Consider the following 18,324-nt stretch of genomic DNA (forward strand, 5'->3'; position numbering starts at 1 on the left):
TCTAGACCCTGGATGCCTACAGGGTTTCGCAATAGCCCAGATATGCCTAACGTAATGATTGAACAGTCTGTCTTATGGTCTTTGGCACATAAAAATGGCACTAAGGAACGAAGTAATAATGAAGTGTTTTGGAAACAACTCCATATCAAAAGGATAGATAGGTAAAGGATATTTGTTAAGCAATGGTGCCTAATTCCAGCTTAATTACTGCTTAGAGATACGGTTGTTTTGTTTAGTCGCTACTACTACTACTACTGACAACTCACCGCAGCACTAAGCCACCAGAGGCCTGTTTAGTCATTGAATGGAAATAACTACTTTTTTGGACCTATCATTGGGAGGAGGTGCTTTATTTTTCAGCAGTGGGTTCTAATTCAACGTCCCGTAAGGATAGGCGTAGCTTCATAAGGGTCGTCAGTCATTAAACATCTGCACATAGCTGAATCCATGCATGCTCAGCTACTCCTGGCTCAGTTTCTGCTTGCTTAATCTTCAACCACTCCTGAATTTGGGAGAGACGCAACACCATTCATGGACCATCTTTTTCTAACGTTCGCCTTTTCGGCCTCTGACATGTTTGTACCTGGCTCCGAGATTTTCCTAGAGCTTCAGCTTTGAATATAGGAAATGCCTTCACATTAGCTTCTATCCCATGCTAATACCCTTGTATGTGAAATTGGAAAATACAGAAACTTTATCCTTGGAATCTTCGGGGGAGGGAAGGGGGCACAGAAAAAGCCTTTGGAGGTCACAATTTTCCAATCCTTGGATAGAAGTTTGCTCTTCTTATTCCCTCGTCCGTGTGCTCATTTGTGTTTTATATTCCCCTCGTTTCTTTTTCGTTTTTTTAAGGCATCATCTCTGTACATGGGTCACAACCAAATTGAACAAAACAAAATTCTAAGGAAGGTTGCCTCTTAGTTTTCGTTATTTGGTATATAAATTTTTTTTTATTTAGAATCGCTTGCCTTGGTCGTTTTTTTTTTTTCTTCTGAAAAAATCCTACTTAATAAGCGGTTCAATTAACACAAGTTGTACTCTGTATGGTCCCGGCTACTAAATAGGAGTTCGAAAATGCATCGTGTCTTGGCTTAACTGCTTAGTTGAGAAAAAAATAACGAAGAGACAAGTTTCTTCGTTTCCTTAAAGCTTTTCCATTTTTTAGGGCACATCAAACGAGACAAGAATATCCATGGCAAATCAGCGAGCAGGAAAACTTCTCAAATCCTAAAGTATGGCCAAACCAAAGGCATTTTATCTTCATCTAATGCATTCCCGTGTGCTTATTTCAGAGCAAGCCCTATTTGCACATTATAAGAAGTCTTTCTGTATTAATAAATATGATAAAAATAGTTACTGTGAATATATATAATGTGAATTGTAAAGCTTCTTTAGGGTTTTGTTTGCGCTGCTTTTTACTGATTTGTTGTGAGTGTAGTAGCTAAGTATTTGACTAACTTTTCTAGGATTCCTGCTTATTGACAATTTTATTTTAGCATCACCACGCTTTGAATTTCTAGTAGCCCCCCCCCCAGTTTTCATCACTTTCATCAGTGGATAAATAAATTTCATTGTTAATTCATATTACCAGACATAATTCAACGCTGTCTTGTCAAAAAATCGTAACTTACAGTTTCACACTTTTGCAATAGTTGCAAAAAATGTTTTTGATCGATGAAAATTCGATTTTTCTAATCTGCATATGTTGCTGATCCTCCCTTTGAGAACAGCTTAGAAAATAACTTTTAGTAATTTCCTCAGCATTGGGGAAAAGTCAGATAAAATATAATGTTTAAAGATTGAAAAGGGGGCCTTTTTTAATTAAAAATGAAGGTTCTTGTTCTTATTTGGCGTAAAGTTTCAAATCTTATTGAAAAGTTCGGTAATTATTACAGTTGGGGAAGAAATGGATGAGACCTGTCCAATAATCCATCGGTGGCACTGAACTCATTTAGGGCCATTTTGGATTAATTGTCATTTTCTTGCTAGAATTAAAATCATATAGGAGAGCTGAAGGTTTTATTAGTATGCTTACTGCCGGTATGGTTGTTGTTACTGTGAATTTTATTTGATTGATATAAATGTAATTTGTTTTAAGCATCGTTGTAGGTGAACTACTTAAAATACTGTTTTTGCTTAGTGGATGCTTGAGATGTACAATTCTGTTACAGTTATAACGGCTGTTGTAAAATTTCGTTTTAATTATTTCGATGTAATTATGGCAGTAAGAGATGTCATAACTTTGTGGTTTAAAGGCGTTTTCCCAATTTACTATAATTTACTTTAATTAAAATAATAGCTGTAATTTTCTATCTCAATATACGTTATCTATACAAGAAGAAACATGCTACAATTGTTAATGTTGTGCTTTGAAAGGGTGTTTCTAATTGATTTTGTTATGGAATATATCAAAGAAGGTAATAGCATATGTGGAATATTTAAGAATTGTAATATATTGGTTGTTACTTTGGTAACTAAAGTACCATTAAGGATAGTCTTTAATACTTTAGAGAAATATACTCAAGTATGTGTTGACAAATTAGATGTTATTAGCCAGTTGATTGTTTTCTATCCCTCTTTTCTGTATAAAAACGTTCAGTTTAGCTAAAAAACAAGAATTTTGTTTTGTCACTTTCTTAGGGATTATGCCATCCTCTAACTTGTAAAGTCACAATCCTTACTTTGCTCCCTTGATGGGTCGTTACTTCTCTGTCTTCCTAACTTCCTATGGTGTCTTAGCTGTAAATACAAATCCCCTAAAGTTTTTTGTATTGGAAAGCTGGTAGCTTTACCTAAAATTTGCAAAGTTTTAACCAGTGAGTCAACCCTATTGCAAAGTATAACATTTTTGAACTAGAGCTAGAGTGGATTCTTGGGGACATCTTCTTGAAAGGTTTGGGGATTGGAATGTCACTACGTATCTTTAGATATAAAATTGAAAAACTATCTGCCAAAGAGAACATTTACACGAACTTTGATTGGTAAAAGAGGAATAAGTTTACTTTACATAAATAAAAAGTAAATAAAAGGTATGTGCATAGCATTAATATTCTTTTTAAAAATAAAACTGACAGTTTTTTAAGAATATTAATAAAAAGGAATATTTTTCTGTCAGCATTAGATAGGGTTTATAATTTGTTTGAAAATTGGCATTGGAAAGTTATGACGATACTTTTAAGTAAAAGAAAAAAAAAAGCAGGAACCATGATGTAAAGTCGATTGATCTTGAATTGTCTTGGTGGGTTGGGTATAAATCTCTGTTTGGTAAAAATTAAATAGTCTAGCTTTTTTTAATTAATCTTTTTTTTATTTTATGCTCTTTTATTAGGACTTGTATTTTGTCGTTGTTCCGCTGTATGTCCTCTCGTTACTATTGTATTGAATCATAATCCGAATTTACTAGGATTTTCGATTGTTTCATGTCTTTTTCCGTTTCTTTATATATTTATTTTTTCCACCAGCTTTGTTTTCTCTTGCGCTTTAATTGAATTGGTTTCAAAGATTGTTTTAATGTCAATATTTTTGCTGCCATATTTATTTTCGACTCTTTATGTTCAGTCTACCAAAAGCTTGTTTTATTCTATATTTATAAAGTAGAGAGATTAAATTAACCAATTTGAAAAAAGTGCGAAATAGAAAGTTTTGATAATACGTCTTGACTTTCAAACTGATATATTCTGGCCTCTATCAGGTTTTATAATACTCTTTAATGGTTTTAACTTTAACTATAATAAATTTATAAACAAATCATAGAAAGTTAAGTATAAGGGGAAGGAGGGGGTGGTATTCATGCTGTTTGAATAATGCTTTGCAAGGTTGGAATAATGCTTTTCAGTTTAAAAGAGGAACACCTCAGTAACGCTACACAACTGAAATAAACCAATTTAACTTGAGCGCTTCAGTTCAATGCTTATAAAAAGAAGAGTTGATAAAAAAAAAAGCAAACGTTTTGTGTGAGTGTTTTGATTGCTGTCTTTTATGCAAATTAATTTGCAGGTACTTTTTCTTCTAGCATAACCTACCATTTAAACTCTAACATATTTTCAATGTTGTATTTGCTTGTACCTGTTTTATTGATGTCTTAGTTGTTTAAACCTTTAATAAACGTTATAAAATCTACTTTATGTTGAAGTTGTCATATATTATACTGTGCTGTTCGCTACAAATTTAAGTCCCTTAGATTACTGTCGTATTTACTGGAACTAAAAATAATTTGAAGGATGCCTGTTAAAATCTACACAGCAGAGCAGTGCGCAAAGCCGAAAACCAAAAACAAGAAAGGAACCGATTCTGAAAGAGAAAATTGATGGATATCAAATTTTCTTTTATTTAAGAATTTATAAATACGATATGGATATTCTATATCAAAAACTGTTTCAACGTTCTAACGATGAAGGATTTCACGCTACATTTTACCACATTTGTTGTAGAGGCCTCGAGGCCAGGATTTTCATAATCTAATCATGCGAACTGAAAATATTTGAGTTACACCGGGGTATGCATCCTTTTAAAGATTTCTGATGTTAACAGCCGGCTCCTCTTTTGTTCTGCTTTTTTGTGTATACCATCTGGATCACATCATTTTGATGAAACGCTATTATTCACAAAAGTTATTTTTCTGTCGTTGGTTGGCTACTTTAAGACAAACCCTACTAGGGGCATACTATTAGACGCTTAAGCTTAATATGGTAGAGAGTAAATATACCAAAATTGATACAATTCGAAAAGAAACTAGATTTATGTTGCCTAGGCAGCGTGAAGTGTCCCAGCAGCCCTTTGTCGACTTTGCCAATGAAGGTGTTGCGGAAGCAACACTTTGGTCAGGATTCCAAAGAAGGGATTAAAAATTATTATATTGATTTTAAAGCCAGTTTGCCCTTGAGTGTATGTGTGTATTGTACGCAGGGGTGGATCTACTGCAAAATCTTGGGAGGGGGCAATGTGACAAGAGCGCAATGAGCAAAATATTTGGGGGGGGGGTTACAAAGGTGTGAATAATTGATTGAATTGACAAATTTATTCTAAAAAAAAGAGTGAAAAAAAAACACAGGGAAAGAGGGCGCCAGAAAAATAATGGGGGGGGCGGGGGCCCTTTGGATTCACCAGTAAGTGTACCTTCAAGCAAATCGGAACAAAATATTGACTATGCAGCCACTTGAGCATTAAATGTATTTATGTAATGTGCCCTTAAATGTATTGGAAACAAACAAAACTAAAGAAATTGGAACAAGCATCTAACCCGTTGCTTTGGTTTTCCTTCCTCGCTATCGCCTGCTTTCGGTAAAAATCACAAAGGAATCCTAGGAAAGAATTTTGAAAGTAGTATGGTGACTTTTCAATCAGGTGAAGTTATCATTTTGTATCAAACCTTCGTCGCCGAAAATGGTTATGATATACAAAAGGATTTAAAAGAAATATACATTGCCTTTTTAGCCAGTTCAACCTTATCCTTCCGAGTCTCATCCGATCCGAAGTTTTTAAGACCACTGGTTCTATAAAAACCTGATATGCCCAAGGGTACAACCCTTGTCCCAGGGCTCTGAGGGGTTGTGTCCATCCCAAAGACATATTTATATGCTCTTTGGACTACTGTGAAAAGAATGGCAATCTCCCAATTTTGATCGGATATGTTTGGGGAAAACAGGATGTCGGGGAGGGGATAGGGCTAGTTGCCCTCCATCATTTTTGGCTTTTAAAAGGGAACCAGAACAATACATTTCCTATCAAATGATCTTCGGCTGAAGTTCACACGACCATTCCTTCCATAAAAACTTTATATGCCCCGGGTCATAACTAACAATCTTTGCCCCAGACTCTGGGGGATTCTGATGGAGAAGGTAAATTATTTTGTATACGCAAGAAGGGCTAGGATCCTTCACAATGTTCAACGGGTAGACCTATAACCCTTTGATCTGTTATTAGAAAATTATTTGAAAATATTTTACACCCATATTGATCAACAAAATATGACGTGGGGGACCATCAGTTGGGCTTTTGAAGTGGTGTTTAAGTGTCTACCAAAGGAAGTCATGTATTTTGATGTTGTTGTTGTTTTTGTTTTTTTTAGTTATCAAGTCAAACAAGTCAATATCTTGGCATAAAAAAAATTCTAAATCAATCATACACAAAATTGCATAATGATTAGCCATTATAAGTCTTGAGATTAGTCCAAAAGAGCGTATTAAAGAATGGTAAACGATAACCTATGTTTTAGCTGTAGTTGTAATATGACCTCATATATAAAGTCCCAAGCATACATTTTTCCAATGTTAAACTTTGGAAAACTTTTTATTAGAAAACAATTTTACTGTAAAAGTAATATTTTGAAACGCCCGAAAAAAAAAAAAAAAAAAAAAAAAAAAAAGTTTTATATTATGGATTGAATTTTGTATCCACAAGAAGTAAAAACTTTGTGTCTAGGGGTTTAAGTAGTAATTGAAAAAGCGATAAAACCTAATAGTGGTACGTCTGTGTTTATGAACAATTTTCTTTGATTTTATAAACGATACTTCTAAAACGAGCTCATACCTCTAATATTTTTACAGCTCATGAAAGATCGAATTCTAGAGAAAAGCCGTATAAGTGTGCCACATGTGAGAAAAGTTTTAGCCAATCATCTAAGTTGAAAAGAAAGCAATATTATGTTTTTTTTTTGTCTTTTTTATATCTAGCTGGCTTTATCATATAGCTAACCATTTGTGATTGATTTTTCAGGGAACAGTTGTCTGAGTTTCTTTCCTGTGTCATAAGCTGAAAGTTTCAACTTCATGACCTCAGTCGCTCTTGATATATTGAAAGTTTCTTCAGAATGTCTACGTAAATATTGGGGAACTTGCATAACTTACAGCCCTAGCCCCATGGACTGTTGGGGGTCATGTTACCTGGCGAGGCATAGTTTTTGGGTCCTTGACAATTTTGAAAAAAAAACAAATAACCGTCGATTGTCAGTTTAATTGGCATATAGGCCTACTGATATTTATTCCTTAAAGTGTTGATTTTTTATTGATGAGATTAAAAAAAGGGAAAACATTTAAAACGTGTTTTGTTTTCAGTACAGCGTAAATTAGGTTCTAGTCTTGAGAAGGCATTGGGGTTATATATAATTTCGGCTATATATTTGCACATAAGGGGGGGGGAGTAAATTATTTGGACAGTTTGAAATCAGAAAACAATTCTAGGTATGGCCACTAAAAAATTACAAAAGAATAGTGAGGTATCTAGAAATTTTGTTAACTAGAAAAAAAAGAAAAAAAATACCAGTACAAACTAAATGTAATCTTTCATTTAAGTATTTTTTCCAAGTGTTGAATGTTCTTTTTTTCAATGACCGTTTTTCCAAGTATTAAGTACTATTATTAGGTTAATGTAGTGTGTGAACTTCATTATCAATGTGTATTTCTTGATTAGTCAGATACCATGCGGGACACGTATTTGTTAAGTTCAAAGGACATAAACCTAGATATTTTTACGCCTACCTTTCTCTCATATATCGTAAATAGCAATTGACCCATAGCTTGTAATCATGGTTGCAGCGGCAGCTGCGACCTAGTAAAGAGCAAACCACAGCCCATATTAATCAAAAGTTGAAAAACGTGTTTTCAAAAAAAAACTATCTGGTGCGAAAAAATTGCAGTTTGACGCTGAACCAGAAATGGCAAATATTTCTCCGGTTGATTTTAGGAGTAAATTTAGATATAAAAAGACATTTATAGTGATTTCGAAAAAGAACATGAAACCCCTTGAAAATGGCGTCAAATCGAAATAAAAAGTGCACCAATGGAATCAGCATGGTCGAAAACCTATTGTAGGATAATTACAGTCCCCCACCTTGAACACCAAGGAAAATGACTTTTTTGCATGGGTAGCACTGATCTGTCTCCCTTTTTGTTCTTTTTTTTCTAGAAGGGCTAGGGGGTGGCCAGAGCATCATAGAGAGGCGTATAATAGCTCATTAGAAAGGGAATTAAATTTGTAAGTGCCCTTTTTAGTGACCAAAAATATTTGAGGGCAAATAGCCCCCCGCCCTGCAGTCCCCCTCCCCGCAACTAGTCCTATAAAAATTTGAGATAACCATTTTGTTTAACATAGTTCAAAGGTCCAATATATACGGTTTTGATGATGGTATGGCCCTTCATAGTCCCTGGGAAAGGGCTGTATGTGGTATTGGGCGTATAGATATCGCGCGTATAGGTATCGTGCGTATTGGTATTGCATATATCGTATCGGAAATATCGGTATCCGCTGTTGTTTTTTTTCAGTCATTTTCTAGGCTCATTTTTTAGAGCATGTCCCTGCAAGGTATCATGGTTGCAGCGGCAGCTGCAACCTAGTAAAGAGCGAACCACAGTCCATAGTAACGGAAAGCTTAAAAATGTGATATGAAAAAAACTCCCTAGTGAAAAAAAATCCCACCTGACACAGACTCAGGAACGTTAACTATTATTTCCGTTCTTCTTAAAAGTAAAAGTTTATTGCGAACAGAAATTTACGTTGAATTAGAAAAAAAAAACCTCACACCCCTCGAAAATGGCGTCATATCAAAATGAAAAGTGAACCATTGGAATCAAAATGGTCAAAATCCTGTACAGGGAAGTTACAGTCCCCCTCCCTGAACAATAAGGAAAATAACTTTTTTGCATCGGTAGCACTGATCTGTCTCCCGTTTTTTTTTTGTTTTTTTTTTGTCTCCCGTTTTTGTTTTTTTTCAACAGGTCTAGCGGGCTACCAGAATGTCATAAAGAGGTTCTTAATGGCTCATTCAAAAGCTATTTCTCATATCTACGTGCTTTTTGTAAACTCTGCCATCTCCAAGAGCCATATGGCACTAAAATGGCACTTTTTGTGCTATTCCTCAAAGGGTGCCACTAGCGGGCTACCAGAACATCATTGGTAGATCTTTTATAGCTCATATAAAAAATATTGCACATATCTACCTCTTTCATATAAATTCCACCATCATCAAGTTCAAATGGCACTAAAAACGGCACTTTGGGTGTCGTGTCTCAAGTGGAAAAGCTGTAATATAAAAAAAAAAAAAAAAATGATTTCCATCAAAAAATTTTGCTCGATTTCAAACAAGTCAAAAAAATCCAATTTTTCCGTTGGAATTGTGATTTGCTTATTTAATTCAAACCAGTCACAAAAAAATAGAATTTTTCTGTTGGAATTGTGACTTGCTTATTGAATTCCAACAAATTATTTAATTTATTAAGGTTTATGTACATTTCAGTAGAAAAAATATAATTTTCACCGTAAATAGGCTATATCAATCAATACGGTTTGAACTTCAATAGTAGTTTGAAGTTTCTAGAATATCATTTTAAGTCTCACTATAGGACCTTTGAAAATAATATGTTCAGTACGAATTCAATTCAAATATTTGAACAATAGCAGAAAAAGGGGAATGCTAGTCGAGTTTTGAGTATAAAAAGATAGTTATAAAAATAAGAAAATATATTTTTACTTTGATTTAAGTTGAGCCCTCTTGTCTGCAAAATGAACACGCAGAAATTTATGTACAAAAGTTATCTTTTAACTTTCACAATCGCTTTTTTTAAATACATTTTTTGTGAGTATCTGTAGGTAAAAAATTTTATTAAGCTACCCTAACCTTAACAGTACTAACGGTGAAAATATATTGCTTTCTGAATTCAATTTTTTCTAATTAAGAAGGAAAATCCTTTTGTGGGAACAACTTATGTATTTGTGATGAACGTCATTTTTGTAATGATACCCAAAAAGCTTTTAAAAAAAAATTCTTACCTGGATTTGCCATAAATTTGCTGCTTACGCTGAATAACCAAGTAAGCAAATATATCGAAGAAAAGAAGAGGCCTGTAAGGGTATTTTAGTCCTTTACGGTACACGTAAAGAAACCAAAAGATTCCCCAAAAAAGAGAATTTTCTTAAAATGTGCACATTTCAACTTGACTCAGAAATACTACACTTTAATAGCATGAATCGTGCTTCAAAAACTCGGGTTTCCTACAGGATTAATTAAAAAATTGGACGTTAGCCCAATAAGTTTTATCAAACAGTTCATGGTGTAAAACTGTAATAAAGGAGTGACTCAGCTAAACTGTAACTGAAACTTAAAAATGGAATATTGATAACAATTCATAAGAATTGGGTTTTTATGCAGATTTCAAATATATAAATTTCATTATGTTTAATATCTACCCACCAAAGGCTTCAAGCCTCAGAAGAAAAAAGGATTTTGAAAACAGGGAGCCTGATTTTCGTAAAAGGGAGAAACACCCCCAAAAAGTCAATAAATCTTAATGTAAATCAGACCTTTAGATTCAGCGTATAAGAAAATGTTATTGTGGGGGTTATGATCTCCTATCTGCACTAATGTAGAATTTATGTTTTTGCCAGAAGACTGATCACGGATGCATTTCTGTTTGTTGTTTTTTTTTGTTCTAGTGTCCTTTTTAAGAGACCGTAAAGATTGAAGGGCAACCAAGACCTAATTTGTCTCTTTTTTCGAATGTTATGATTTAAGATCAATTTGACAAACAAACAAAAATCATCTCGTTCAACTACCTACAAACGTATAAAACAGAAGTAGATTTAATGTTAAGACCTTCAAACGAATTCTTGGAGAATTTTTTTCTCAAGGTTTAGTTCCAAAAATTCAATTTCTGTTATTTGAGTAGAATTTTATATCTTTAAAACCTTACAAATTGGGATTGAGTAAAGATGTGAAGCTGAAAACAATTTTGTTGTACTTCATCTAAGCAGAAGATCTATTTTGTAAGGTTTCAATTTTGTAACACACAGATTTTATGAGGCGGCGAACAAGAGATTTGATAAGATCTGATGAATAAGTCAAAGGTATTCAGAAAAGTCAGGATTCGTGGCATTATTATTGCAACCGTTCATCTCTGGAGGTAGAAAAAGGGGGGAAGTCTTTCTTTTATTTGTGCCTCGATTTGATTTCATCTTCACTTCAGGTCCAAGTGTTATTGTTTTCCTGAATGGAAGATATTTCTTACTCAAGTGTCTTCGGTCGGCCTGCTACTACGCCATTTATTTACTGATTTCCACCATGAAAGAATGCAGCCGTTAAGAGGTGTCATATTATCTGGGAGAAATTTTTTGTTATAAATTTCTGTTCTTGTAAAATAAATGAGATAATTTTTTGGTATTTACTGATGCTTCAGAAAGAAGAAAGGGAAACTGAATCCTAAGAACTAGATATTAGACTGTAGACCTAGGAAATTGAACAACGCTAGTGATGGAAATCCAATAAAAGAACGGGAAATCCAGCAAACAAGCTGGAAATCCAATAAGGATCTTAAAATCCAACATGTTGTTTTGTCAACAACCTGAAAATTTAATTCGGGTATGGGAATTCAACATTTTTGTTTCCCAACAAATTGGAAATACAATAATGAATTCCAAAATTCCAAAATGGAATTCCAAAATGGTCTCCAATATTCGATTTCAGCTGTTGAAACTCAAATTTTGTTGTTATAAACATTACAAACTGTTTTTGTTGAATCTCAAACGATTTTTTTTACACTGGGAGGCTATTGGGCTAGCAGAAGTTTAAAAAATAATATTTAGTGGCAGTCATTTTATAAGACATATCATGAGAAGGCAGATTTTAAACCTACTGCTCATATCTAGGTGCTTTTTATCAATTTTACCGTCCAAAAATGCTATATAGCACTAAACACAGCACTTTTGGTACCACTTCTTAAGTCGAAGAGTTTGGAAGCATAAAACTGTACCATTGCAATAATTATGGTCCAAAGCCCTTAACTGGAGGCTTATAAAATCCCCTCACACATACTCCACATCCATAGCCTTTTAGTAAGTTTCATAAATCAACTAGTCATATTAAAAGTAAAAGATTATTGCGAAAGCAAATTAACTAAAACAATTAAACAAATTAACTTTTCAACTAAACATCTACCAAAAATTAAGCTTGATTGATCAACAGTTTTGAATTGAACCTTCTAACTTCACTCTGTGATGAAGCCTGTGTGCTAGTTCTAACAGCAGTAATTGAGGGGAAGGGACATCCTTGTCCACTTAGTTTTTGCTCTTGCCTATATTTTCAAATCGCCTTTTTTTGGTCATTTCATTGGAAAAGGCACTTGTTTCATTTAAAAAAGTTGGGGAAACAACCGAAAGTGCACTTTGTGGGAATGACTTGCTATCAAGTCAAATTTATAAAAAGTGATTAAGCATAAATATAAGCTTTTAAATGAGCCCTTAAACAGCTTTCTTTTGTTACAGAAGCCTTCTAGTTTCTACTAGTCAGTAGGTGATTTATAAAGCCCTGTCTTCATTATGGCTTTTTCAGGCGAAGTCGGCCGAGTAAAAACAGCTTTTTGCTCATCGAAAAACAAACGTTCCTGAAAACATGGATTGTTTTGTGAAGTATGGATAATGAACTTTATGTTATAGACTAAAATTTGTCTTAACTGTCAAGGTTGTTTGCAGTATTTTTTTAGTCTTATCTCCCCTAGATCGGTGATAATTAGAAATTATATTAAAAATAAGTTTTCAACTAGAACTAAGAAGATACATTAAAACTAAAAACGAGCATACATATTCCGTATAAATAAAAAGATCATGGCAGCGTTGTTTCTGCATTATCAAAAACGAACAAAGATTAATTTAAAAAAACAAAGTTTTTCCGAGGGAAGTAAAGAGCTAAGTTGAAACTTAAAACGGACAAAAAATATTTCTTCACAGCCTATTTAATACATATTAATATAAATAAACCAACTAATTATGTTTCCCTATGCTTTTAAGATTATACAAAACTAGCACTTTACTGAAAACACAAAATAATAAAAGACTTGGTACAGTAAAAGCAAACCAATAAAGAACACTTTTTATAGAATCAAAATATTATCAATCCCTTTTAAGATAAAGCAACAATCCATTTTAGGATTTTCTTTATTTTTTTACGTTTAATTTGGTGTCACTTCTGCACAATGGCTCAGTCCAATGACTGGCTCTCGTTTTGGTTCTTAAAATGACATGATTAGTTTGTACACAAGTTCGAAGTAAGACCATCTTGATAGTATTAGGATTATATACTAGTTTTAGAAATTGTATCATAGCTTGAAATTCACTCTTGTATAGAGAGAAATAATCGGATTTCCAGAGTTCATATTATGTCTTATTTGATCTTCATTTAAAGTGATACTAAAGCATATTTCTTGCAATTTAAGACTGTATATTACCCACTATTGGTGTTATAGCTGGTGAGAGCAAAATGCTGCTTGATAAATCAATCCAATATTTCTGTATGCTGTTCAATTATTTTGCGGTTGTTAAAAAATATTTAGTTTTACGCTCATGTTTTTAAGATAATTTTAATTGTATACTGAAAGTTACTAATGTCGAAAATGGTGTAAGACTATGAAAAGCTTTATAGATTCGTTTAGTGTTGTCAGGCTACAAACTCACTTTGGACTCTTAAATCAATAATCCTGTTTTGTGTAATCCTAAAAGCATAGGGAAACATAATTCGTTGGTTTATTTATACTAGTTAAATTAATATATATTTAACCCGGAGTCTCTTTCTTTAAACAACAAAGAAAATATGTCGGCTTGTTAATAAACAAAACCCAAACAAAGATAAAACAAATTTAAAAATTTTCAGATATTTTGCCAGATTTTACATAAGTTTTACATAAAGGATCGATACAGTTTTTTATAAATTGGGACTATGCAAGCTTCATCGTATGTAGCTGAAACCTAGTAAAGAAAAATTACAGTAACGAACGATCTCTCACCCATAGTAACTGATATACGATGGTTCCAGGGGTAGCTATTCGGGTTGCAGCGGTAGCTAGCAACCTAGTAAGAGACAATCATGTCCACTTTTAAAAAATATAAACTCTTTCCTATACTAAATAAGCCTATACTAGTTAATGATATAGCAATAATATCCGGGTTGCAGCGGTTGCTAGCAACCTAGTAAGAGACGATCACGTCAAATGTTAAGAAATGTAAAAACTCATAGTTCCTAAAATCCGAGTTGCAGCGGTAGCTAGCAACCTAGTAAGAGACGATCACGTCCAATGTTAAGAAATATAAAAACCCCTAACTCCTAAAAAAGGAGTCAGATCAAAGCAAAAAGTACACCATTAGAACCGCTTGTCCGAAACCCCTTTAAAGGAAACTTACCGCTCTTTGGCTTGAATAACAAAAAAAATATCTTGGCTTGAAAATCAAGAAAATTGACTTTAACCACGTTATTCTCCACAAACGGGATATTTTTTTCTTTCTGCTTCTTCTTCTTCTTTTCCACAGATAGCTTGGTACTGGAACATCGTAGAGAGCTGTTCAATGGCTTATTTTAAAGGAAATTAATTGGGTTAAAAACCTTTTGTAACTAAAACAAATTATTTTTAAAACGGGATAAATTTTTCCACTAAAAACTGTATTTTTGATGTCTTTTCGTACTGCTATCTTTTCAAAAATATTTGATTTTTGAAGCAATCAAACAGTTCGTGGTAAAGTTGTATTTAAAGTTTATATTCCATAGACAGCTTGGCACTGGAACATCGTAGAGAGTTGTTCAATGGCTCATTTTAAAGGAAATCTCTAGATCTATGTGCCATTTGTACTTAATTTTTTTTAAATTAATTACTTTTTACGAAAAACTTAAATTTTTATATACAATATTGATCAATGACGTCATAGTCGTTGGATTTAGTTAGTACATAAAGGCTCGATCATCGAATTTAAGCTGAAAACTAAGTAAAGGACAATTATGCCTCCATATATTCACAGTGATGTATAAGATTTCCCATTCCATCTGTAAACTGTTCCACAGTTGCTGGTCCATGCCATGGAGGCTTTTCACTAAACATGCAACATTTCTTTTGGATATTACTTTGAAGTTTTGCAAAAGCATCTCTAGCTGACTTTTCAACAAAATCGATTCTTTCAGAGATAATTTTAATCTTTAATTTTGAATATTTTTCGTAATCCCGGTAAAACATTGGTAAAATTTTTCTCAATTTACAAAGATAAGCCTCTGCGTTCTTTGCAGCTTGTGTAAACTGCAAAAATTATAATAAAGAACGACCTTTTGCCTATACTAAATTTTGAACGCCACTTAATTATAGTATAGGTTAGTAATTCAACAGATAGCATGGCACTGGAACATCGTAGAGAGTTGTTCAATGGCTCATTTTAAAGGAAATTCATGGGGTTAAAAACCTTTTGTATTTTACATTAAAAGACGATCCTTGGAATAACATACCACTGCATACATTGGACTTAGTTAGCTACTTGATTGCTTGAGGTTCGTCTCTTACTATTTCAAAGAAGAAAAAGCCATAGGCTTTTTCCTGTTTGTAATGATAGCATAAAATGAAACCCAAGTTGTAACTGACGTCATCCTGGTTGTCCGGGTTGCAGCGGTAGCTAGCAACCTAGTAAGAGACGATCACGTCCAATGTTAAGAAATATAAAAACCCATAGTTCCTAAAAAAAAAGAGTCAGATCAAAACAAAAAGTAAACCATTAGAACCGCCTTGTCCGAAACCCTGTTTAGGAAACTTTCAGTCCCTTGGCTTGAACAGCAAGGGAAATATATTGCCTTGAAAATCAAGAAAAGTGGCAGCTACTACAACATTCTGCCTAAACAGGATATTTTTTTTCCGGGTTGCAGCGGTAGCTAGCAACCTAGTAAGACACGAGCACGTCCAATGTTAAGAAATATAAAAAGCTATAGCTCCTAAAAAAGGAGTCAGATCAAAACAAAAAGTACACCATTAGAACCACCTTGTCCAAAACTCCTTTATAAAAAACTTTCTGTAATTTGGCTTAAACAGCAAGGGAAATATATTGGCTAGAAAATCAAGAAAATTGACTTTAACCACGTTATTCTCTACAAACGGCATATTTTTTTCTTTTTTCTTTCTTTTCCACAGATAGCTTGGCACTGGAACATCGTAGAGAGTTGTTCAATGGGTCATTTTAAAGGAAATTAATTGGGTTAAAAATGTTTAGAAACTAAAATAAATTATTTTTTACAATAAAGAATTAACTTCAGCCCATAGTAAATAAATAAGATTATAATTTATGACTCAAACACGTAATTTGTTTGCTTTGGTCTAAAACACTGTCAGCAGTGGGATTCGAACCCATGCCTTCGAAGTAACGGGTGGTTAACACCAGCGCCTTAAACCACGCAGCCACGCTGCCTCACATAACTCTGTGAATATTTTATGATAAAGAACAAACTCTAGCCAATAGTAACTTAAATATTTTATATAAAGATATTATAGTAAATAATGACCTCAAGTCCAAAGGAACTGAACCCTGTAGTTCATTCATATAATATTCATTATTTTAGTTAGGGGGTAACTAAACGAGTTTCTTTTTTAGATTTGAAATTTAAAAGACATTGATTTAAATTCAATATTACACAGGTAAAACGCTCTGTTCGTCTGGACCGCCGCCAAATGTGGGAAGATGCTACCGTGTCGTTAGAGAAAGCAGCACGCTCACATGATACCCGCAAGCTTTACCAGATCCTGAAAGAGTCCGTTGGTAAGAAAGCTGCTGTCTCAGAAATAGTCAAAGACAGATCAGGAAAAATCATCAGTTGTCAGAAAGAGCGCTTAGCAAGATGGAAGGATCACTTTCAGATCCTCCTAAACCCATCCCCATCATCCGCCCCTGATGCTTTCCCACCTGCCGTTTCTAAAGAACCCTACGACGTCGAGCTGGATACACCGACCAGAGCCGAAATACTAAAAGCGATCAAGACCCAGAAGAACCACAAAGCCCCAGGTGAAGACGGCCTCCCCCGGAAGTGTACAAACAATGCCCTGAGGTCACTGCTGAACAGCTCCATGGCATTCTCGAAGAAGTGTGGAGGACCAATTCTTTCCCAAAAGATTGGAAGACATCAGTCATTCTCCCCTTCTATAAGAAAGGAGATAAAACCGAATGCAAAAATTACCGCGGAATAAGTCTTATAGACATTGCGGTCAAAATATTCGGGATTATGCTCTTGAACCGCTTCAAAGGGGCAAGGGAGGAAAGAACCCCAGAAAATCAAGCCGGCCTTCGGCCAGGTAGAGGCTGTACTGATAATATCTTCGTTTTTCGCCTCATTATCCAGCAGTTTGAAAGGTACAATCTACCCCTGATCTTGATGTTCCTGGACTTCATTGCCGCCTTCGACTCTGTCACTCGCCAGAAACTTTGGAAGATCCTAGAGAATGACGGAATGCCGCTGAAGTTTGTTGAACTGATGAAGGCATACTATGACGCGTCAGTGAGCCGAGTTCGAGTCTATGGTGAAGAAACTGAAGAATTCCTGGTTGAGTTTGGAGTAAAACAAGGGTGTGTCCTCTCTCCGACTCTGTTCAATTATTGCGTCGATTGGGTGCTTGAAAATGCACTGTCGTCCTATCCAGGAGTTCAGATCGGACAGAATCTTTCACTGACTGACCTCGATTATGCGGATGATGTTGGCCTCCTGTCAGACCCCGTAGAAGCTCAAAACATGCTTGACAACGTGGTGGCCTGGGCAGACCTGATCGGCTTGAAAGTCAGCACAGAGAAAACGAAATTCATGGCTATTAACCACGACACAGGACCATTCACACTAACTGTCAATCAAGTTCAGCTGGAAAAAGTCAACTGTTTCACATACTTAGGCTCCCAAATATGTATTGACGGATCCTCCGACGCTGATATCCAACAGAGAATACAGAAAGCGCAGACAGTCTTTGCCTCCCTTCGGAAACCTTTATGGAATTGCCACGAAGTCAGTGTCCGAACAAAAGTTCGAATCTTCATGGCACTAGTCCGCACCGTTCTCCTTTCCGGATGCGAAACATGGTCGGTAAAAGTACAGCATGAAAATACACAGACGGTGCTTGAGCATACCTGTCTGCAAAGAATTCTCAGAATACAGCTGCGCGACCGTATTTCTAGCGCGAACCTACGTCGAATGTGCAATATTCTGAGTGATGTTGTGCTCGCTATTAAAAAACGCCGTTTAAAATGGTTGGGCCATGTTTTACGGAAGCCGCCAGAATACTTGCCTCGCCAAATACTTCTAGCCGAGCCTATTAGCTCCTGGAAGAGACGCCAAGGAGGACAGAGGAAAAACTGGTGGAACCTGGCCAAATCAGACCTTGAACCCATCGGGGGATTCAGAAAGTTCGGACACAGATGGTCAACTCAGTGGCTTACTTTTGCAGAGCAGCTGGCAGAAGATCGCTCAACATGGTCCAAGAAGGTCTCCAAGATCATCGATGCCGGGCGAGGTGGAAACGCCTGATTCCCACCACAAGTACAAGTACAAGTACCCCAACACTGAAA

At 35.0% G+C, this 18,324-nt stretch overlaps 2 protein-coding genes across 6 annotated transcripts in view; one reads left to right on the plus strand and one right to left on the minus strand.

The window, feature by feature from the left end:
* The window catches only part of Snap25 (Synaptosomal-associated protein 25kDa), a 145,318-nt gene extending 141,199 nt beyond the window's left edge, over positions 1-4,119 (plus strand). For all 5 annotated transcript variants that reach the window (XM_089092265.1, XM_089092264.1, XM_089092263.1 and 2 more), the window contains one exon: positions 1,166-4,119. In XM_089092265.1, the coding sequence (XP_088948391.1) occupies positions 1,166-1,231 (66 nt within the window). In that variant the 3' untranslated portion in view covers positions 1,232-4,119. The remainder of the gene's footprint in view (positions 1-1,165) is intronic.
* Positions 1-18,324, minus strand: part of LOC148950255 (uncharacterized) — a 57,796-nt gene that overhangs the window by 36,997 nt on the left and 2,475 nt on the right. The window lies entirely within an intron of this gene.

Source organism: Artemia sp. Qi Xiang Cuo, chromosome 7 (genome assembly GCF_049724085.1).
Source record: "Artemia sp. Qi Xiang Cuo chromosome 7, ASM4972408v1, whole genome shotgun sequence".
NCBI lineage: Eukaryota > Metazoa > Arthropoda > Branchiopoda > Anostraca > Artemiidae > Artemia > Artemia sp. Qi Xiang Cuo.